The sequence below is a fragment of the Stegostoma tigrinum genome, chromosome 9 (genome assembly GCF_030684315.1).
Source record: "Stegostoma tigrinum isolate sSteTig4 chromosome 9, sSteTig4.hap1, whole genome shotgun sequence".
Taxonomy (NCBI): Eukaryota; Metazoa; Chordata; class Chondrichthyes; order Orectolobiformes; family Stegostomatidae; genus Stegostoma; species Stegostoma tigrinum.
This window is the reverse complement of record NC_081362.1, coordinates 79,236,714-79,260,576: the sequence shown is the minus strand read 5'-3', so window position 1 is coordinate 79,260,576 and position 23,863 is coordinate 79,236,714. Positions and strand designations below refer to the sequence as shown.

At 41.5% G+C, this 23,863-nt stretch overlaps 1 protein-coding gene across 3 annotated transcripts in view; it reads right to left on the bottom strand.

Moving 5' to 3' along the window:
* mocs3 (molybdenum cofactor synthesis 3) overlaps nt 1–23,863 on the bottom strand; it is a 208,199-nt gene that overhangs the window by 20,490 nt on the left and 163,846 nt on the right. For all 3 annotated transcript variants that reach the window (XM_059648660.1, XM_059648662.1, XM_059648659.1), the window contains exons 2-8: nt 23,389–23,524; nt 21,111–21,203; nt 19,138–19,258; nt 12,183–12,256; nt 11,984–12,102; nt 7,647–7,755; nt 960–1,022 (exon numbers count right to left, since the gene is read on the bottom strand). In XM_059648660.1, coding sequence (XP_059504643.1) covers nt 960–1,022; nt 7,647–7,755; nt 11,984–12,102; nt 12,183–12,256; nt 19,138–19,258; nt 21,111–21,203; nt 23,389–23,434 — 625 coding nt within the window. In that variant the 5' untranslated portion in view covers nt 23,435–23,524. The remainder of the gene's footprint in view (nt 1–959; nt 1,023–7,646; nt 7,756–11,983; nt 12,103–12,182; nt 12,257–19,137; nt 19,259–21,110; nt 21,204–23,388; nt 23,525–23,863) is intronic.

Sequence of the window (23,863 nt, the reverse complement as noted above, 5' to 3'; positions counted from 1 at the left end):
CAGTCCAAATCAAGTCTTCGCACGTGAACATTACCCAAATGAGTGAGATAACAGACGGAACTGCATCTATGCCGATGTTTAGCATCAAGGAAGCAGTTATCATTAGATTTGAGGGGGGCTGGGGAGAAGTTGCTACTGGTAAGGGCTTGAGATAGTAGATTCTCCAGCATCTGTAGCTCCTAAGATAACAAGGTGTAGAGCTGGATGAACACAGCAGGCCAAGCAGCATCAGAGGAGCAGGAAAGTTGACGTTTCGGGGCTTGACCCTTCTTCAGAAAATGCATTGCAGAAAAGGGCATTTTACTTTCCCATCATTCTAAAAGTCCCACGTTTAAGGCAGGAACAACATACAATGAAATTGGCAACAATCTTGCAGAAGTCCAACATGCAAGATCATTCATCTCAAACTCAATTTTGTTTTACTTTCTGCAGACGCGGCCAACCACTGAGTATTTTTAAGCATCTAATTTTTTTTTAACTTTCAGATTTATAGCATCTACAATATATTTCTCTTAGCAAAAACAACACATTTACAGATACCGATGTGACCACATTAATTTTTGTTTTTTTTTAAAAAACACACACCTATCCAATTTTGGGGAAGAAAGGGAGAGAACAGGGAAATTGAAAGATGGGGGTGGAATGAAAAATGTTAATCCCTCATTTTGTTTTCAAATATTGTATAATGTTTTTATGAGAAATTACTGGGAATGGTACAACCAAAGGCTGTAGCCACATGGGGGCAGTATTGTACTGAATCACCCTTCTGTCATCACTGTGTCTTTGGTGTTATAGAACTCAAATCATTAGATTTTCAGAATCTACTGCTACCACTTGAAAAGATTACAATTCAAAGTCTTCATTCAGCAACTGTACGTTAAAAATGGTTACCCCAACGCGTTAGAGCATTTCACAGGAACATTTTGTTATCTTACAGTGGTAAGGAATTAAAAAGATACATCCTATCCCTGACGCAATCTTCAGCACCTCCAGTGCCTGAATACATCCCAGAATTCCAGGCACTATAATATAAAAAAAGTTGTTAGGTTAACAAAACTTTTTAAAAATTCAGGAAAGTGAGCACTGGGTTTCAAACACGGCCAGCAAAATCCTGGAACTACCTCCCTATCAACACATTACCTAAACATAATTACTGCACTACATAGGCTACAGTCATTTACAAAGGCACTACCATGTTTTAAGAATAATTAGGGATGAGCAATAAATGCTGGCCTGCCTATGATATCCACATCCCAAGAATTATTAATTTAAAAAATGGATTTGGCTTACCTGGCTTGAATTTAAAGTTTGGCAATTAACTGTCCTTATGAGTGCAAGATGAACAGCTTCAATGCTAGAGACAACAAGGTGTACAGCTGGATGAACACAGCAAGCCAAGGAACATCATAGGAGCAGGAAAGCTGATGTTTTGTGCCTGGACCCTTCTTTAGGGTCTAAGCCAGAAACATCAGCGCTCCTGCTCCTCTGATGCTGCTTGGCCTGCTGTGTTCATCTAGCTCTACATTTTGTTACCTCAGATTCTCCAGCATCCGCAGTTCCTGCCCTCTCTGAAACAAGCTTCAATGCCATATCTCTTTTCTTCGCAATAAACTAACAGTGCTAAGTATGTTGCTCAATATGCTCAAGTCGCTTAATTCTTAAGCAATTCTTTGCTTAATCCTTATAAATATAATAGATTTTGTGTTTTTGTTTAAAAACATCAAATCTTGCAACACGGTTCCAATCAGGTTTCTCTTTGCTAATGGCACCTTACAGATTCTAACATTTCAGCCTCAGAGACAGAGGTGAGATAGAAATAACACTGATAGTACAAAAGAAAGCTGCTTCCCGGGCAATGTGAAAAATCACAGAATCGTTCAATAAATTCATGGAGGAAGTCTGCTAAAAAATTTTAACATTACTATCAGAATGAAAAATGTGAAATATATCATGTACCTGACCATGAGGTCAGAAGGCTCCTCACATCACCACTGGCCCACTGCCCAGTTTGTCTCTAAATAGCATACCCATGTACTCTACCATGATTTTTTAAAAAAATTTCATTCCTCCTGGCATTAACCAGATCTAGGAAGTATAAAACAGAACAGTGGCACAATTGAAGTGTCCTTATCTCAGAGTCAGAAGGCCTGGGGTTAAGTTCCACCTGCTCCAGAGATTTGTAACACCATCTCTGAACAATATCTAAATTACCTAAAACAGTATTCTATTTGAAGAGCACAATGCAAAGTATAGCAAGTATAACAGCCTCAAGGCATGACAGGTGTACAATCAAATTTTCTCTGAAAAAGTTACCACATCTCAAGTTAAGAAACAGCTCAAAGCACAAATTGTTCTATTAATGTTCGAACTGGAAATTGCCCTCAACTGCCCTCTGAAATGGCCTAGCAAACCATTCAGTTGTATAAATTGCTATGTATCTCAAAGAAATGACACCAGACGGATCAGCTAGCATCAACCTAGGCATAGAAAGACAATGGCAGAAACAGCTTTGTCAACATTGCAAAGTCCTCTTCACTAACATCTGGGAACCAATGCCAAAACTGGGAGACCTGCCTCAAAGACTCATCAAGCAACAGCCTGGCATTGTGAGCATGACTATGTCACAGACACTACCATCACCATACCCAGATATGTCCTGTCCCACCGGCAGGACAGACATGGCAGAGGTGGTGGCACAGTAATATACAATCAGGATGCAGTTGCCCTAAGGGGTCTCATGGCTTCAGGCTGAACACAGACAAGGCAACTTCCTCCTGATTACCACCTATCCTCCCTCAGCTGATGAATCGACATTCCATGCTAAACAACTCTTGGTGTGAGCACTGAGGATGGCAAGGGCACAAAATGAACTCTGGTGGGTGACTTCAATGTTTACCACAAACAGTGGCTCAGCAGCAGTTCGACTGCTTGAGCTGGTCAGGTCCTGCAAGACATAGCTGTTTAGACTGGGTCTGTCAGCAGGTGGTGAGGGAGCCGGAAAATAAAATCATGTTTGACTGCACCCTTACCAATTTGCCAACTGCAAATGCATCAGCCCATGACAACATCAGTAAGAGTGACCACCACACACACCTTGTGGAGATGAAGTCCCGCCTTCACAGTGAGAATAACCTTCATTGTGTTCTGTGGCATTATCACCATGCTAACTGGAACAGACTTCACACAGATCTAGCAACTAAAGGCTGGGCATACTTCATGCACTGTGGGCTGTCAAAAGCAGCAAAACTGTACTTCAGCATTATCTGCAATCCTATTATGCTGGAGTACCTCACACTCAACAACCAGGGGATCAACCCTTGTTCAATGAAAAGTGCAGGAGGGCATGCCAGGGGCAGCACCAGGCATGCCTGAAGATGAGGTATCGACCTGATGAAGTTCCCAAACAGGACTCTGTGCTGTTTGGCATGCACAATTGGCAAATGACAGACAGGATTCAGTGATCCTACAACCAACGGATCAGATCTGAGCTCTGAAGTACTTTCACATCCAGTCAAGAATAGTGGTGAACAATTAAACAACTCACTGGAGGTCACGGCTCCAAATATCCCCATCCTCAACGATGGAAGAGTCCAACACATCAGCGCAAAAGATAAGGCTGAAGCATTCGCAGCAATCTTCAGCCAGAAGTGCTGAATGGATGATCGATCTCTGCCTCCTCCAGCGGTCCCCAGCATTACCAATACCAGTCTTCAGCCACTTTGATTCACTCCATAAAAATTCAAGAAACGGTTGGAGGCACAGGATACTGCACAGGCTATGAGCCCTGACAATATTCTGGCAGTAATACTGAAGACTTATGCTTCAGAACCTGCTGCCCACCTCATCAAGCTGTTCCAGTACAGACAGAACTGGCATCGATATGACATTGTGAAAAATTGCCCAGGTGTCCGATACATTAAAAAAAAGACAATTTTAATCCAACCAATAACCCGGCCCATCAGTCTACTCTCAATCATTAATAAAGTGGCAGAGGGTGTTATCAACAGTGTTATCAAACAGCACTTGCTCAACAATAACCTGCTCGGTGACACCCAGTCTGGGTTCTGAATGATGAATAAGATTAAATTGATAGACAAGATATAGTAGAAAGGCTGGTCATGTGAAGGATAGTTCAGTCAACTATTTCAGATGGATTGTAATCCAGGGTGTTGAAGGAAAGAGGAATGGAAAATTTTGCATAATTTTCCAATAGTCACGAGATCATGGCTGATTTTATCTTGCTCAACTCCAGTTCCTGCCTTCCCCCCCACATAACCCTCAATTCTCTTGATTTAAAACCAGTGGTACTCCACTAGTTACAGGTTCCCCAACTCTCTCGACTGCATCTTACAAAACCTTTCGGTCAAATCTGAGCTGTGCAGAGTTTCTGGAGAGTTTGTTGTCATGAGGCCTAGCAAGTTCTCTGGTCTTATCTGACCAAACTTGCCTCATTAATTACTTATCACACCCCTATGGCATCCCTCGTATCTAATTTCCACCCCCATCTTATCATGTCATTTCTAAAACAACTTATTACGACATGAATATCCAAGAACTCACCTGCATCCCTTGCTTCAATGCCATCTCTAAAGCCCCACTGTGCATCTGACCAAGCATTATCAGATGAGTGGAGCTGCCTACATGGTTGCCCTAGACAGTGGAGCCAGAATGCCAGACCATGCCTGCCTAGTTCAAGGTTGCTTTAACCCAGCTGGCAATCTCAGCCATCTAGAAGAAGCCAGCATAAATGCCACTATCATCTTCCAGATACTTCAAAAATCACTACCCATAATACTAAACACACCTCCCACCAAAGGCTTGAGCTCTACCATTCTTGACTATCGCATGAAAAATCTTCCATCATGTGTTCTAAGATTAACCCATAACACTAACACTGCATGCCCTCTTCACTGTATCCTCATCTGCTCCAGCAGCAAGCACTGTGCCTATCCACTTCCATCCCCTGTAATATCTGCATCTCTCTCAGGCCATGAGAGAAACAACCTAAAAACAGGAAAAAAAAATGTCAAGAAGGATGGCGTGCTGCCTTTTATTCAGTTGCTCACCTATCAGAAGATCCTGACTCTGACTACTCCAAATCGCCAATAACCATGTCCAAACCCTTGGAATGCTACTAGAGGATGCCAGAACTCTGATCAATGGGTCGCTGAGAGGCTTCACGAGTTCTCATGTATCTTACCAAACTTAATCTTATTAATTAACTAACAGCCCCTCCCCTAAACACTCACTACTGTTCATCTACAATCTTTTCTGCTCAACTCCTCACGCAGTCCACTCCAGGAAATTCTGCCCTCATCTGACAGTCAGAATGAAACAAGGCCAGGGGGTTCTGGAAGGTTGCAAGACCCCTTGCCCACAGGCAGAACAAACCAGAGTGTGTGCCTGGGACGAAGGCAGTATGGGGGTGCTAATTTGCAATGGTAACAGATAGATATCAACAATGCATTATTATTCTCAGTTATAAATTATAAACTCAGATACTATAACATTTCAAAACTTAATTTCAATGACTGCGACCAGTATGAGTCAATGGTGATTCTTGAGCTATTAATATTTATTAAACAAAACTGAAACCCAACACATTGTAATACACATCAATGAACAGAGTTCATGTGCAGTGTGTCATGTACTTGACTGCGTATGAAAGGTGGCGGACAAGGCAAGAGTCTTAACTGTAGCCTTTAATCACTCCATTAAAAAAAAAGTTCAACCTCCACTGAGTGCCAGAGAAAACTGTGTCCGAATTCTGCTGAAAAAACTACGATATTATGATGTTATTTATATAAAAAGTAGGTAAGATATTATCTGAAGTGTTGTGTAGCTTTGGTCTCTCTTCTCCTTCAAGGACTTTTATCGAGAGATAGACAGGAATGATCTTAACTAAGCTATGGAGATATTTTTGATTGTGCTGAAGATGCACAGATGTAGCAAAGATATGACTGTTTTGAGAATTAACGGCAATTACAAACAAGTAGTTAGATTGCCTTGAAGTTTTCTTTCAAAAAAGAACTTGACCTAGGGATGTGGACTTCACTGGCTAGACCAGCATTCATTGGCCATCCCCAAATATTCTTCAAGTGGTGAAGTGAGCTGCCTTCTTTAATTGCTACAGTCATTTGTTATAGATACACCCACAATGCTGTTAGGGAGTTCCAGGATTTTGACCCAGAAACACAAAAGAAATGACATTATAGTTCCAAGTCAGGATGATGAATGGCTTGGAAAGAAACTTGCAAACAGTGTTATTCCCTTGTATCAGCTTTCTTTGCCCAGCTAGGCAATAGTGGTCACAGGTTTGGAAGCTGCTAAGTAGGCTTGGTGAATTTCAGCAGTGCATCTTGTAGATGGTGTACTGTGCAACAGTAGTGAACAGAGTGGACGCAGAGCCAACCATCTACCTCGGTCAGGACTGTTTGTCCTGGATGGCGTCAAGTTTCTTGAGTGTTGTTGGAACTGCGCTTATCCAGGTGAAAGGGAAATATTCCAATCCACTCCTGACTTGTGCCTTGTCGATGGTGGACAGGCTTTGGAGAGTCAGGGAACAAGTAATTTGCTGCAGGATTCCTAGCACTGACCTGTAGCCACAGTACTTCCATGGTTGGTTCAGTTCAGTTTCTTATCATGGCTGTTGGTTAGAAAGAGGGATCAACCATTTAAAACTAAGTGAAGGAAGATGCATGCAAGTTTTATTTTCTTAAGGTTGTCAAGACTGGTTCCTTGAATGCCTTCAAGAAGGTTTGAAAATGTACTTTTGGAAAACCACAACAAAATACAGGTAAGATTGTGGGTAACAAGCAGGATTGTTTCCTGGGACGAGTTTATTGCTTTTGAAGGATCGGAGAAGAGTTTCACACAAAGATTTCCTGAATTACTTACAGGTTGTTTTATTTCCCTCTCAAAAGGATATAACAGAAAACATTCCGGTCACAAGAATGAGTCCACTATAAAGCAGGATGAGCACGTTTTCCTCATCTGGAGTATATAACAATGAATTCATATTGTTAATGTCAGAAGTTACCAATAAGATAGAGGAGTGGCTCACGGGCAGGAAATAATGAGTGAGGATAAGGAGTTCTTTTTCAGGTTGGTGACCCATGACAAGTGTGGATCAGTGCTAGAAACACAATTGTTTACATTATATATTAATAACTTGGAGGAAGGGAGTAAAGGTACTGACACCAAACTGCAAACAGCAACACAAACAAAAAGTTGATGGGAAATCAGGTTGGACAGGGATACAAGCCATTTATAGAGAGATAGTAATAGGTTAAGTAAAGGGCTTAACAGGGTAAATGCTGAGAGAATATGTCTCCTCATGGGACAGTCCAGGACTAGACAGCATAGCCTAAATATAAAAGGGGTGCCAATTTAGCACCAAGATGAGGAGAAATTTCTTAAGAGGGTTGAACAGTCTTGCCACAGAGAGCTGTGGGCAGAATCTTTATGTATATTTAAGGCTGAGATAGACAGATAAATTCTTGATCAATAGGGTAACCAAGAGTTATGGGAAAAGGGCAGGGAATTTGATGTGAGAAACACTGGATCTGCCATGATCCTATTGAAAAGGAAGAACAGGCTCTTGAGGCCGAATGGTTTACTCCTTTTCCTGTTTCTTATGGTCTTACCTATTCCCAAGACTCCACCATCGGAACAATTAGTTACAGTCTCAGCTGGAGGTGGCTTTGGATAGAGGCATCTATAACAGGGGCCACCATTGTAGTTATATACTGTAAGCTGAAAAGTTTTTAAAAATGTTACTCTTAAAAACTCTCAATATAAAAAACAAACAACAATTATGAGTACTTTAATAGCAGCATGGTGGCACTGTGGTTAGCACTACTGCCTCACAGCATTGGAGGTTTGAGATAACATGGTGTGAGCTGGATGAACACAGCAGGCCAAGCAGCAAAGGAGCAGGAAAGTTGACATTTCAGATCGAGACCCTTCTTCAGAAATGGGGGAGGGGAAGGGGATTCTTAAATAAATAGGGAGAGAATGGGAGGCGGATAGAAGATGGATAAAGGAGAAGATAGGGCGAGAGGAGGCAGACAGGTCAAGAGGTCGGGTTAAAGCCAGCGAAGGTGAACGTAGGTGGGGAGTTAGGGAGAGGATAGGTCGGTCCAGGTAGGACAGACAGGTCAAGGAGGTGGGATGAGGTTAGTGGGTAGGAGATGGGGATGGGACTTGAGGTGGGAGTTGAAATGGTTTGTGACCGGGAGGTGTAGTTGTTTGTTGCGAACTGAGCGTAGGTGTTCTGCAAAGCGGTCCCCAAGCCTCCATTTGGTTTCCCCGATGTAAGAACACCTATGCTCCACTCCTCGGATGACATGTCCATCCTAGGCCTCCTGCATTACTACAATGACGCCACCCAAAAGATGCAGGAACAGCACCTCATATTTCACTTGAGAACCTTCCACCCCAAGGGTATCAATACAAGCTTCAAAATCTCCCTTCCCCGATCGCATCCCAAAAACCAACCCAGCTAGCCCCCACCTCCCTAACCGTTCCTTCCACCTTCCTTCCCCTCCCCCATTTCTGAAGAAGGGTCTCGACCAAAATGTCAACTTTCCTGCTTGGCCTGCTGTGTTCATCCAGCTTCAGACAGTGTTATCTCAGATTGTCCAGTATCAGCAGTTCCTACTATCTCTGTAACCAGAGGTTTGACCCCAGTCTTGGGCAAATATCTCTGTGGAGTTTCCACATTCTCAGTATGTCTGCGTGGGTTTCCTCGGGGTGCTCTGGTTTCTTCCCACAGTCCAAAGATGTACAGGTTAGGTGGGTTAGTCAGGATAATGAACCCATACAGGGTTACGGGGAGGAGTATGGGTGGGATGCTCTTTGGAGGATCAAAGCAGACTTGAATGGGCCAAATAGTCACTTGCCACACAGTAGGAATTCTACGGTTCTAACCATATTGCCAACCATTTCCCAACTACTCACTGAATGACTTCATCTTTCCTCCTATTCTTTTCATAGTGACTTGTACTCATCTACTTAATCCTTCATCTCAGTTTTTTTCAAAAAGAGGCAGATATACCTTAGCAGAATTGCATACGAACAAGACAAATAGGGTAGGTGATAGCCAAGTGGTATTATCACTGGACTATTAATCCAGAAACCCAGCTATATTCTGGGGATCCGGGTTCGAGCTCTACAATGGCAGATGGTGGAATTAAGAATCTACTGATCACCACAAAACCATGGTCAATTGTCGGAAAAACCCATCTGGTTCACTAATGTCCTTCAGGGGAGGAAATCTGCCACCCTCACTAGTCTGGCCTACATGTGACTCCAGCCCCACAGCAATATGGATGAGTCTCAACTGCCCTGTGAAATGGCCTAGCAAGCCACTCAGATGTGCCAATCACTACTAAGACTCAAAGAAATGAAATTAGATGGATCACCTGGCATCGACCTAGGCACCGGAAAAGACAACAGCAGAAACAGTCGTGTCAACCCTGCAAAGTTCTCCTCACTAACATTCGGGGGTTTGTGCCAAAATTGAGAGCACTGTCTCACAGACTAGTTAAGCAACAGCCTGACACTGTCTGCAAGGTATGATTCTGTGAGTATGACTACATCTCAGACACCACCATCACCATCCTTGTCCCACTTGCAGGACAGACCCAGCAGAGGGGGTGGCATAGTGGTATACATTCAGGAGCATGTTGCTCCAAGAGTCCTCAACAATCTCATGGCTTCAAGTTAAGAATGGGCAAGGAAGCCTCTTGCTGAAGACCTGTACTCCAGAATTTGCCACTCCCCAAATCAAGCTGTTTCAGCACAGTTACTATACTTGTGTCTACCCAACAATGTCGAAAATTCCCGAAGTACGTCCTGCACACAAGCAGCAGGACAATTCCAACCTAGCCAATTATCGCCCCATCAATCTACTCTCAATCATCAGTAAAGTGATGGAAGGTGTCATCAACTGTCAAGTGCTATCAAGCAGCACTTACTCAGCAATCACCTGGCTCAGTGATGCCCATTTTAGGTTCTGCCAGGGCCACTCATCTCCTGACCTCATTACAGCCTTGGTTCAAACATGGTCAAGGGAGCTGAATTCCAGAGGTGAGGTTGAAAGTGACAGCCCTTGACATCAAGGCTGAATTTGACCGAGTGTGGCATCAAGGAGCCCGAGCAAAACTGGAATCAATTGGTATCGGGGTCAAACAGTCTGGTGGTTGGAGTCATACCTGACATATAGGAAGATGGCCATGGTTGTGGGAGGTCAATCATCTGAGCTCCAGGACATCTGTGCAGGAGTTCCTCAGGGTTGTATTGTAGGCCCAATCTTCAGCTGCTTCATCAACGGCCTTCCTTCCATCATAAGGTCAGAGGTTGGGACGTTTGCCAATGATTGCACAATATTCAGCATAATTTGTAACTCCTCAGATATTGAAACAGTCCGTGTTCACATGCAACAGGATCTGGACAATATCCAGTCTTGGGCTGACAAGTGGCAAGTGACATTTGCGCCACACAAATGCCAGGCTATGGCCATCACCATTAACAGACAATTTAACCACCGTCCTTTGGCATTCAATGGTGTTACCATCACTGAATCTCCCACTGTCAACATCCTAGAGGTTACCATCAACCAAAAATCAACTGAATTCACCACATGAACACAGAGGCTACAACAGTAGGCCAGAAGCTAGGAATATTGCGGCGAGTAACTCACCTCCTGACTCCTCAAAGCCTGTCCACCATCTACAAGGCACAAGTCAGGAGTATAATGGAATACTCCCCACTTGCCTGGGTGCGCACAGCCCCAGCAACACTCAAGAAGCTGGACATCATCCAGGACAAAGCAGCCTGCTTGACTGGCACTACATCCATAAGAATCCACTGCCTCCACCATCAACGCTCAGTACACAGTGCTGCTACTATCTACAAGATACAGTGCAGAAATTCAAAGATCCTCAGACAGCATCTTCCAAACCCATGGCCATTCCATCGAGAAGGAAAAGGGCATCAGACACATGGGAACACCACTTCCTAGTTTCCCTCCGAGCTGCTCACCATCATGACTTGGAAATACAATTGCTGTTCCTTCACGGTCGCTGGGTCAAAATCCTGGATTTCCCTCCCTAATAGCATTGTGGGTCAACCCAAAGCAAGAGGTCTGCAGTGGTTCAAGGCGGCAGCTCACCACCACCTTTTCAGGGGCAATTAGGGATGAGCAAGAATGGGCAGCGACACCCACATCCCACAAATGAATAGGAAAAAAAAAAGCTGGCATAGATAATCAGCCCTTCAAGCCCCCTATAATTCAATGGAATCAAGACCACCTCTACTCTATTTCTCATCCATTCCCCACATTGTTTGATCCTGGAATAACTAAAAATCTCACAGCTTTAATTACATTACCTATAGGGGCTCCATTGTCTCACGAATAGGGAATTCTTAAGATTCCAAATTAATTTTCCAAAAGGAAATTTCAAATTTTTCAGATGTTTATTCTAAAATGCAATAAGTCATTTCAATCACAATGCTGTGGGTCTGGGGTCACTTATATACCACAGTAGGTATAGATGAAAGACTTCACTGCCTGAAAGACACTAATAAATCTGACAGGTCATAATGTAGCCCTTATTGAGACTAGTTTTATGTTTCAGCTTACAGCTGTCAGCATGGGACTTGAACCTGTCCCATTTCAGAACTCCTAATATCCATCATACAATCAACTATCAGGTTTCTGTCTACTTCAGTGAGGCAGGAAGGATTTCCTCCCTCCTGTACCCACTGTGATGACACAAGTCTCAAATCTCTTCATTCACTGGTTTTATTCAAGCTGATACACAAGGAAGAACATGAATCTGGATCTCAAGATTACTCATCTAGTGACATTACCACAAGGCAACCCATTTGTCCTCTGTTCAAACTAGATTAATAATACTTTAAATGTAAACATCTGTGAAATAATTTTTTAAATAACTATTTGTTAATATTTACTTACTTGTCCCTCCATTCTTAGAGCACTAGCTGATACCAGAGGCTTCCCATTCAGAACACACGTGTCATTGACAAGAAACCGTGTAGGGACATTGTCAGAGCAATCTACCACAATGTCATATTTGAAGAAGTGAGTTAAGAATAATCTAAGTAATCAAAAATAATTTAATCCCTATCACGAAAATAACACAAAAAAGGATATTGTTGAATAAGTTGCTTTGCATTCTTGTAGCTCAACTGAAAGTGATATGGTATGCATTCAACATTTGAATTTAGCCTGCGGACAAGAAATAACAATTCAAAATTAATACAAACATTGGTTTTAAAAATAAACTGTTGTTTGTCTGACACTCCTCTAAATTGTTAGATGCCTGCACATCTGTCAATGAAGTAAGATGACAAGGTGGTCACCTAAAAATGGTACAATTTAACATGCACAATCAATTCACGCAAGACCTGTTGCTTCTCCAAGTCATCAGAAGGGACAATTATTTTTAAAACTAATGCAATGCCCTATATAGAGCAACAGAGGGCATCATCATGCTCTGCAAACGAAAGGCCTATACACAAAGCTGTTTCATGAACTGTGATGACACTGTGTTGCACAATCTTTTTAATCTCTCGTGGTTTTGAATATAATCCAAACTGATGAACTGCAACTCTCCTTTACTAGTTAACTAACAGTCCAATGTGAAATCTGCTTTAATAGTTTCACAGTCTGCATAGGTTAAACACAGGAAGCTTTCTATGATTTCGAATTCTGAGAGAGTAGGAACTGCAGATGCTGGAGAATCTGAGATAGCAAGGGGTACAGCTGGATGAACACAGCAGGCCAAACAGCATCAGAGGAGCAGGAAGGCTGACATTTCGGGTCTGGACCCTTCTTCAGAAATGAGGGAAGGGCAGGGGGTTCTGAAATAAATAGGGAGAGACGGGGAGGCGGACAGAAGATGGATAGAGGAGAGGATAGGTAGAGAGGAGACAGGCAGGTCAAAGAGGTGGGAACGGAGCCAGTAAAGGTGAGTGTAGGTTGGGAGGTAGGGAGGGGATAGGTCAGTCCAGGGAGGACGGACAGGTCAAGGGGGTGGGATGAGGTTAGTAGGTAGGAGATGGGACTGGGGCTTGAGGTGGGAGGAAGGACAGGTTAGCGAGACTGGGGCGGGCTGGGCTGGTTTTGAGATGCAGTAGGGGGAGGGGAGATTTTGAAGCTTGTGAAGTCCACATTGATACCATTGGGCTGCAGGGTTTCCAGGTGGAATATGAGTTGCTGTTCCTGCAACATTTGATTAGCATCGTTGTGGCACTGCAGGAGGCCCAGGATGGACATGTCGTCTGAGGAATGGGACCGGGAGTTGAAATGGTTCGCGACTGGGAGGTGCAGTTGTTTAGTGCGAACCAAGTGTAGATGTTCTGCAAAGCGGTCCCCAAGCCTCCGCTTGGCTTCCTCAATGTAGAGGAGGCCACAACAGAAGCAGCGGATGCAAGATACCACATTGGCAGATGTGCAGGTGAGCATCTGCTTGGTGTGGAAAGTCTTCTTGGGGCCTGAGATGGGGATGAGGGAGGAAGGTATAGCACTTCCTGCGGTTACAAGGAAAATGCCGGGGGTGGTGGGGCTGGGAGGGAGTGTGGCGCGGACAAGGGAGTCACGGAGAGAGTGGTCCCTCTAGAGAGCAGATAAGGGTGGGGATGGAAAAATGTCTTTGGTGGTGGGGTCGGATTGCAGATGGCGGAATTATCGGAGGATGATGCGGTGGATCCCGATGTTGGTGAGGTGGTACGTGAGGACAAGGGGGATTCTGATTTCGTTGTTATTGCGGGGACAGGGTGTGAGGGATGAGTTGCGGGAACTGCGGGAGACACAGTCGAGGGCGTTCTCAACCACTGAGAGGGTGTGGAAGTTGCGGTCCTTGAAAAACAAGGACGAGGACATCTGGGATGTGCGGGAGTGGAATGCCTTATTTTGGGAGCAGATGCGGCAGAGGCGAAGGAATTGGGAATAGGGGATGGCATTTTTGCAGGAAGGTGGGTAGGAGGTGGTGTATTCTAGGTAGCTGTGGGAGTTGGTGGGCTTGAAATAGACATTGGTTCCTAGGTGGTTGCCGGAGATGGAAACAGAGGTCCAGGAAGGAGAGACAGGTATTAGAGGTGGTCCAGGTGAACTTAAGGTTGGGGCGGAAGGTGTTGGGGATGTGAATGAACTGTTTGAGAAAATCTCACCTCCCCCTACTGCATCCCAAAACCAGGCCAGCTCGTCCCAGCCTCCCTAACCTGTCCTTCCTCCCACCTATCCCGTCCTCCCACCTCAATCTCCTACCTACTAACCTCATCCCACCCCTTGGCCTGTTCGTCCTCCCTGGACTGATCTATCTCCTCCCTACCTCCCCACCTACACTCATCTTTCCTGGATCCATCCCCGCCTCTTTGACTGATCTGTCTCCTCTATCCACGTTCTCTCCCTATTTATTTCCCCTTCCTCATTTCTGAAGAAGGGTCTAGACCCAAAACGTCAGCCTTCCTGCTCCTCTGATGCTGCTTGGCCTGCTGTGTTCATCCAGCTCTATACCTTGTTATCTATGATTTAATATCGACTGTTTTATGTCAATTAATCTTAGTGGAGGACGTACATGGCCAATGTAAGAAAAGCAAGGGAGCTGGAAGCTGTACTTAAATCACATTATAGGGTTACTCTTGAGGGAGCATTTTTTCAAGCAAATTATTAAAAGCTAACTTTACATTAATAACTGCAACATACTTAACATTAAATCAGGAAAATTTGGGGAGATTAGAATATACTAAAGGTTTAAGGCAGAATTGGCCCAAAAAACAATAAGTGAGCATCTGCTACATGAAATTTCATCATCATAAACCAGTTCCAATTAAAACTTTAATAAAACAGGCAAGTTGCAAAACGTACTTTGAAAAATTGGGTAATTTGGTGAAGTTAAAGGAAAGAAATAGTCGCACCTTTAACAGGAGGGTATCCAATGGAATATCTTAACTGCATTAAACCAGGATAAGTTTCCTGCTCAAAAGGACATCAATCGAGCTTTCCACATTGTGATGCTATGGGATTTGTCTCCTGGCATTCAACAGCAAGGTTTACACACAAATAATGGCAACCCAGGCACAGTACAAGAGGATGACAAGTAACTATGGATCTCTAAGCCAACAACTAGTCATTTTAGAGAGAATGTGAAGTTCTAAATCAGCAACCAAACTGGAAAAACACTAAATTATGTATCTCATCATGGTATTCTATTTGGAAATAATTTATACAAACTTACCAATCTAGTCAGCAAAAAGATGTCTTGAACAGACTTGTCTTAAAATTAATGCACAATTTATACAATGTTAATTACTATTAAGCTACTGGACTTGTAGGACTCAGCAATTTTAGTGTATTCTCATTACATTTTTAAGCAGTTGTTCATCCTAAAGTTTTAACAATAATAACTTTTTATAATCTGTAAAATAATCATAAAATTTGGTTTTGTTTCCCTAGCAGTACAAATAAAACATGCTTTGAATGAACAGTTAACAAACCCAAGCTTGTTAAGATTGGATTTATTATATTATATTATATTCCCTCCTAACTACATTTATACCAATGTAGTTAGGAGGGAAATTACTCATCAATAGCGAAGTTATAATCATACACCAAAAGATGCTATTTGGTTTTAACATGACTGTGATTACCTTTTTGCAGAGTTATTCAATCAATCAATCTCACTCCCCTGTTCTTTCCCTATTGACCTGGCTGGCTGAACAAATCGTGAATTGTCTGCAATAATCATCCAGCTTTTAAAGCAAAGTTCAAAATGCTGTGAGTACAGCATGTCCAGGATCAAAGGGACATTAAGAATATTAAGGCCTGTAGTGTTCCAATGAGGTTCAGCACAGCTGAAAAATAGCATCTTCCTTTCAGCTCAAGAACCCTGCAGCCTTCGGACTCAAAATCAACTTAAAAGGTGGTGTTCAGGCCCTAAAATTTACATATAACCCCACACCCCATGGTTTGTCATCACATGGACTGCTTTCACCGCAGCCAACCCATTTTCACCTACTTCTAGTCTCCATTATCAGCTTTTCTCCTTGTCATGCGATTAACCATCCCTTTCTTTACCTAAATATCAGTGTCTCCCTGTGAGCTCCATCTCCACCTATTCCCTCATTCCTTTACCCTCCTTAAGATACCCCTCTCCCATAATGTCATCTTCAGTACATATGCCACCTTTTCCTAGCTGCTAATTCTGATGAAGGATGGATGAACCCAAAATGTTGATTCTGCTTTCTCTCCAAAGATGCTACCAAAGCTGCTGAGTTTCTCCAGCAATTTGTTTTGTTTCAGATTTCTAGCATCTGCAGTCCTCAGTTCCATTTTAACATTTTAAGAATATTGTATTGTCTATGGGGTAGTGCAAAGTAAAGTCACCACAGCCCCAGAGGATGAAGGAACTGAATCTTATCACCGAACACTAAATCTCTCTGATATCTAGCAACCATCTGAATAGCCTTCACATTGGAGTACCACAACAGAAAAAACAGATCTACTTCAGGACATATCAAAACACTTCTCAGCTAATGGAGTACTTTTGAAATGATCCCACTGAAATTTTGGAATGTGAGAATTGCATTAGCTCGTTTCCATACAGCAAGTTCTCACAAATGATTTGTTTGAAGGACAAATGTTGGCCAAAACATCAGAAACAGTTTCACTGAATAGTAACATGAGACTTTTTTTTTTACAGCCACCTGAATAGGCATATGTAGCTTCAGTGTCAATGATGGAATGACAAAATTTAACATTCAATAAACTGACTGTTACATTCAGTTACACTGCAGGGGATTGCACTTTAAGAAAGTAACTTGTTGGCTGCAAACATGTGACAATGCCCAAGGTCATAAAAAGCATAAATAAATTCAAGCCTTTCTTCAAAAAATCTGGTCAATAAATATTTGTTATTTAACTATTTCTTCTCTTCTCCAGGTGAGATTAACTTAGCTAGCAGCTCAGAAATAGAGACACACAAGGTCTTAGATTCCATTTACAATTTATGTTGAATCAGCTGATCTCTATCAGGGCTACGGAAGGCTTCACCAACTGAGGAGTAGCAGATGGAGTTTAATTTAGATAAATGTGAGGGATTGCATTTTAGAAAGGAAAATCAGGGCAGCAATTATTCAGTTAATGGTAGAGCCCTGGGGTGTGTTACGAAACAAAGAAATATAGAGGTGCAGCAGCTCAGATTTTTCAAAGTGGCAGGTACACAAGGTGAAGAAGGCATTTGCATGCTTGCCTTCAAAGAGTCATAGAAATTTACAGCATAGAAACAGACCCTTTGGTCCAACTTGTCCATGCTGACCAGATATCCAATATAAATCTGATCCAAAGTGCAAGTATTTAGCCTATATCCCACTAAATCCTTCCTCCTCATATACCCATCTAGGTGCCTTTTAAATTTGTAATTGTACCAGCCTCCACCACATCCTCTGGCAGCTCATTCCATTTACGTACCACCATCTGCATGAAAAAGCTGCCCCTCCAGTCCCTTTTAAGTTGTTCCCCTCTCACCTTAAACCTATGCCCTTGGGGAAAAGACCTTGCCTATTTACCTTATCCATGCCCATGTTTTTTATTTGAAACACTATGAAGTTACGCCTCAGCCCCTGATATTCCAGGGAAAAATCACTCCAGCCTATTCAGCCTCTCCCTTTAGCTTCAGCTGCTGCATGACCTACCTATAATTGACCAGGGTTGTGGAAGTTAATTCCTATGATGGGACCTGAATTTACAGATAACCTGCTCTCACGACTAGGTTATATTCACCAGTACAGATGAGCTGTGGCTGCATCTTCCTGGATCCCAATTATGAGCAAGTCCCTCCCTTTTCCAGCCCTCTACAAGGATAGGTGGTTGTCTGGACCTTCAAAAGAGACCTGCTCTGATTAAAACATCCAGCTGAGATCTTCGTAGGCTGACTAAAAGGCCACCTTCATCAGAGCTGTCCAGTGATACCAACGGTATCAATGTGAGGACATGCTGCAAAGCACATATAGGTAAAAATACTTCTGTCAAATTTAAAAGGAGTTACCCTTTTGTGATTCAAGGTCCAACCAGGCTCAGAACTAGAATTAAAAACTTTGCCAATTCAGAAGGTCCTCACTCGTCTAATATTACGTGAGCATCAGAACATCGAGTACAGATCGGTCATGTTGCAGCTGTATACAGGACATTGGAGAGGTCACTTGTGGAATATCATGTACAACTCTGACTGCCCTTCTATAGGAAAGACGTTGTTTAACTTGACAGGGTGCAGGAAAGATTTACAAGGATGTTGCCAGAACTCGAGTTACAGGGAGATGGTGATTAGGCTGGAGCTTTCTTCCCTTGGCGCACAGGCTGAGGGGGTGACCTTAGAGGTTTACAAAAATCATGAGGAGCGTGGATAGGGTGAATAGCTAAGGACTTTTTCCAAGGTGGAGTGGTCCAAAACTAGAGGGCATAGGTTTATGCCAAGATGGGAAAGATTTTTAAAAAATACTTAAGGGGTAACTTTTAACACACAGACGGTGATGTGTTACGGAATGAGCTGCCAGAGGAGCTTGTGGAGGTGGGTAGAATTACAACATTTATAAAGCATCTGGATGGGATGCTTTTAAGAATAGGAAGGGATATGGGCCAAATGATGGCAAATAGGGCCAGGTCAGATTGGGTCAGTGCATAAACGTTTGTTTGAAGGGTCCATTTCTGTGCTGTATGACTATCAGAATATCCTAGATGCAAGAAAGATAAAAAAAAACTGCCACAACACAATCACTATCTGCTACTTTTTCCTGAATGTATGGTTATCTCACAGAGGAACAAGACAAAATCTTTAACATGTACAAGGCACAGCACAACTTACATGAACAATCGGTAATTTGGTGTACTTCCAGGAAGTGACCTACAACCATGAAACCTATATAGCATCAAGGAGACAATACCTTAAAATGGTTTAGTAAAGGGAGAAAGTTAATGAGTAACAAATTTTACAGGAATTCTGTTGAAATCTGTCAACCATGGAAGATGCTCGCTTAATGCTGTACCCAAGAAGAAAACATTTTTTTTAATTTAGAGAGTGATCAAAGGTAAGAGACATAAACAAATATACTTACTGACTTACTGTCACTGCTGCAGACAATGCTTTTGGTATGCCTAATTTATCTTCTGCATGGAGAATCTGTCTTTGTAGGTTAGTAAGTTCCACGTCATCATAATCAAGGAGTCCTAATCGACCTAAATTGACATTTGCATATGATAATACCTCCACAAAAGTTGTCTCCTTCTCCCCGCTCCCTAATCCCTCAGTTCTATTTAAATACATTGCTGAACAGATTTTACTTACAGTGGATCCAACGTCCAAAAGATACTCAAAAAAAGTCATCTTGCCCCAGAGCAAGTGAAGTTGTTTTCATACCGCTGGTGCCTACACAATATTTCAGGATTTAATGAGGGCACTGCAATTGTTAACAGCCCCAATTAACTGACAGTACTTGAATTAGTTAATGAATCTAGATGTTTCTCTATTGCTACAGATATCACAAAATCTGTTCTGCAATATAAATAGGTTTTATTCCGTAAGAAGAGGAGATCCAAACTACTAAGGAACTGCTTCTCTTTGCCAACACAGTATGAAACTGGAGGAACACAGCAGGCCAGGCAAAATCAGAGAAGCAGGAAAGTTGACGTTTTGGGTTGGGACCCTTCTTCAGAAATTTCTGAAGAAGAATCCCAACTCGAAACGTCAACTTTCCCACGCCTCCGATGTTACTTGACCTGCTTTATTCCTCCAGCTCCATACTGAGTTATCTCTGACTCCAGAATCTGCAGTTCCTGCTATCTCCGCTTCTCTTTGAAGCAACTCTGGAAAGTAAATGGGGTATAAAATGATTATTAATGATCAAAATACCTGTCCATGGATAAGCAAGGGCTCATCAGAAATGGACGTGTTGATATTGTTTTCAAATTATAAATCTAGGGATGGAAGATAGGAATAGGAGTAGACAACTCAGCCCCTTAAACTTGTTCCACTTTTCAATCTAATCATGGCTTATCTGTACAACATCTCCACATCCATGCATCCACATCAGTTACAAATGCCTAACAAAAAATCCTTCACACTTGAAAATGTCAATAATTCTAAAGCCTACAATCTATTCAGAAAAGGCTGGCTGCCAGGTTCCCACCACCTATTGTGTGAAAACTGCATCTAGATTTAAATTCCTGAATTTCCCACCTCTCCTGCATCTACCATAATGAATATGTTAATCATTTTACTGACTCAATGAGATGACCTCTCAATTGTTTAAACTCAAACAAAGTCAAGACTTGTTTCTCCAAATTCATAATTTCCCATTTTAAGCCACAATAACATTCATGTGCACCAGGGCTGTATCCGTTCCAACACCAACAAATCTTTTCTGAAATTGAGTCATCAAAAGTGAAGCACTGCTGCAGACAGGCTCCAGCTAAGAATATGTGTAACTGAAACATAATTTCCTTAGTTTTTAGTTCCAGGTCTCTTGACAATAAAGGACAATATTTGAACACCATTTATGATTACATTTTATCCTTGTGCACCAGTCTTCAGTCTTTGTATCCAAAGAAGCCTAAATCCCTTTGGTCCACCATACCTCCCAGCTCTTCACCGCAAAATATTCTCTTTTGTCATTTCAGATAACCTCATTTTTTACTTGAACGAACTCCATCTGATATCGATTTACTCATTTATGTTCCAATGTATATTGCTCTTCCAATCCACACAACTCACTTTGGCTTCCAAATCAGTATTATCTTCCATTTTGGATGCACAACACTGTTTCTTTAAACATGTCATTAATGTATGAGGTGAAGAATTGCAAATAAACGATAGGCCCATGGGATAAATTGTGTGTCATATCCCATATAGAAAGTCATTTATCCCTCTGAAAATTAGTACATCTCACACAAGCAATAGTTGTTCATAAATGACCAAAGTGTTATAGTTTTGTTGACCTATAATAACCATCATAAAGTCCCTCCCAAGCTGCTTGTGCAAAGTTTTTTCAAGAAAAATAAAGTAAAAATTCAAGACCTAGTTTGAACTTACCAATGCCTGCAGCAGCCAAGTATTGAGCTGCAGGGCAGCCAAGCCCTCCACATCCAACAATCAGAACAGCCGTCTTGGACAGATTCAGCTGGCCTAAAAGCATTAAAACATTTTAATTTAAAGTTAGAAACATCTTAAGCACTGAACTACACTCTAGGTACTATGAAGCCAATAGATTTATTTGTTTAATCCAGTATTGGGACACGTCTGACATTTAACTTGGTTATATTTATATTTTAAACACAAAAGATCCAGAAGATATGGGGAACACCTTTGGTTATTGGTGACTGAAACAAGACCATGTAAAGATCTAGGAATATGCACGTGATAGAAAAAGAAAATGAAATAAAACACAACATGGACTAGCTGGAACAAACAGCCTGTTTCTATAATTCCAAGGCAATTCTGCACAATTTTGCTAACAGGAAATTCAAATATAAAAAGGTCGACACTTTTACTCAAAATACTTGTTACAAGAGTAAATGGTACTTTGCTTGGCATTTTCAATTTTGATGGGTTCATGCCTTCCCTGTCTCAAGACTGAAAGTCTCACCATTTTACAATAAAGATATAGGTATACGATTTTCTTTTTAAAAACCGCTTATTTTGAAATGCTTACAGGTCACTGGAAGGAATAAGAGAAAATCTCATTTTGTTTGTGTGTCAGGTTAACATTTTGCTAGCATGTAAATCATTTCCAAATTTTCTTTTGGTACCATGTAGCACATCAAAATATGTTTTCTCAGTTTCTAATATGGCAGTGAATTCATTAAAAACTAGGCACTTCCACCACAGTGTGCAATAGTGATTCCCAATCTATTCTAAACACTTATATGTGACTGGCTAAGAGTAAAAATGGAGATTTTAAATTAGAATACAATTCAAATGTATAATTATTACAAAAGTGCACTAATGATTTACTTCACAGTATCACATAAAAGACTTAGAAGCATTCCACCCTCACTGTCCCAGATCTATTTATAACATCAGGGTAGAATGACCAAAACGTCCAGCTCTGAGATTTTTGCAAAACGCTGCATACCTGGCATCAACATTTGTCAGAGTTCAACCTTGTTGAATCAGTCATGAGGTCTTGGTTTACATGAAGAATTTTCACATAACAAAAAGGGTAGTATTTTACAATCAGGTATTTGAGGGAACCCAGGCCACTGGGCATTTCAAAATTAGATACAACTTCAGTTTCATACAGCTTTCAAGCTGAACAATGGGGGAACCTAACCCTGGACACACAAATGGGAAAAGTCTCTGTTCTTGAGCTGTTTCAACATTTAAGAGAAGAGTCAGGTGACTTTAGGACAAGCACTTCATGTGTAGTATTTGCAATAGGAGATTACATAGAACAGTACAACACAGTACATATATCTACCTAGACTGCAAACTGATCGTTATTTGCTTTTTTGCTGAACACTCACCTATCAAAGCAATGGGACAATCATTACTTTAGTCAATTGGGATTATATGTTGTGTTCAGAATTCCATATGTGGAAATAAATTAGTCATTACAACCTGTGACATTCAAAATCACCAAATTACAAAAAGGTTGAAAAAAATTAAGTTATTAATGGAATAATTTAGAACTGGCTTCGTCCAACTTCTCTCACATCAGCAACATGACAGTAAGGCTATAAGTATAATAGATATTGCTTAATCAAAAATCACTAGATCTGTTATCCTCAGAAATGTTTCTGCAACTGCACCTCACAATTCTGTTTTCAAAGAAGTTCAGAGAATCCCTACAGTGTGAAAACATGCTATTCAGCCCAACAAGTCCACACCAACTCTTTGAAGAGCATCCACCCAGACTTGCCCCCGACCTTATCCTACCCCTGCAACCCCCCCACCCACCCAGTATTAAAAAGTTAAGTTTAAAAAACCTGCTTTTCAGTGAAGCACTATTTTCTTGTGAAAACATAACTGTCAACCAAAAAAATAAATTTGCTTTTAATAGCAAGAACATCAGATAAATATGGTCTCTGGAAGGTGTCACCACCATATAATTTGATAATGTAGTGAAGAGAATTACCCAGGTGTCTCATCAGTTGTTTAGGCAACTCTGAACCTACAAAACCCAAAGAGAATTCAAATTTACTTGATAGCTCACAAAATACTCGATTTATTGAATTCACAACTTTCCAAACTGAAATTTTAACTCCACTGCTGACATTACTTGTCCAGCACTAGAATTGTTAAGTTTCATAACTTTGATATATTATGAACTTAGATAATTTACATTCATTCTAAATATTTCTAATATTACCTTTGACTCCAAACTCTGGGATGATGAGCTGTCTGCTGTATCTCATGATCTCTTCTTTAGAGAGAATTTTTTCTTCCAATGGAGGAATTTCTGTTACTTGTTTAACTAATGAATACGTATTTCCAGAATGAAAGTTCTGAAAAAAAAGACATTTACCTAAGTGGGAGAATAAGATAGATATGTTCTGATGAAAAAGCACAGATCTAAAATGTTGACTCTGTTCCTTGCTCTGCTAAAGATGCTTGGACTGCCGTGTACTGCAAGCATTTTTATTTAAAAAGATGTCATAGAATCACAGAATACATATAGCACAGTGGGGCAACCTATGGCCAATGCTGTCCCACCAAAAATGTAATGCAACTAATACCACTTCCCACACTTGTAACTTAAAAAGAATGTGCAGGACTACAGGAAGTAGTTCAATTCTCTCTTAAATGCCCCGTTTCAACTTGCCTCCACCATACCTATAGGCTGT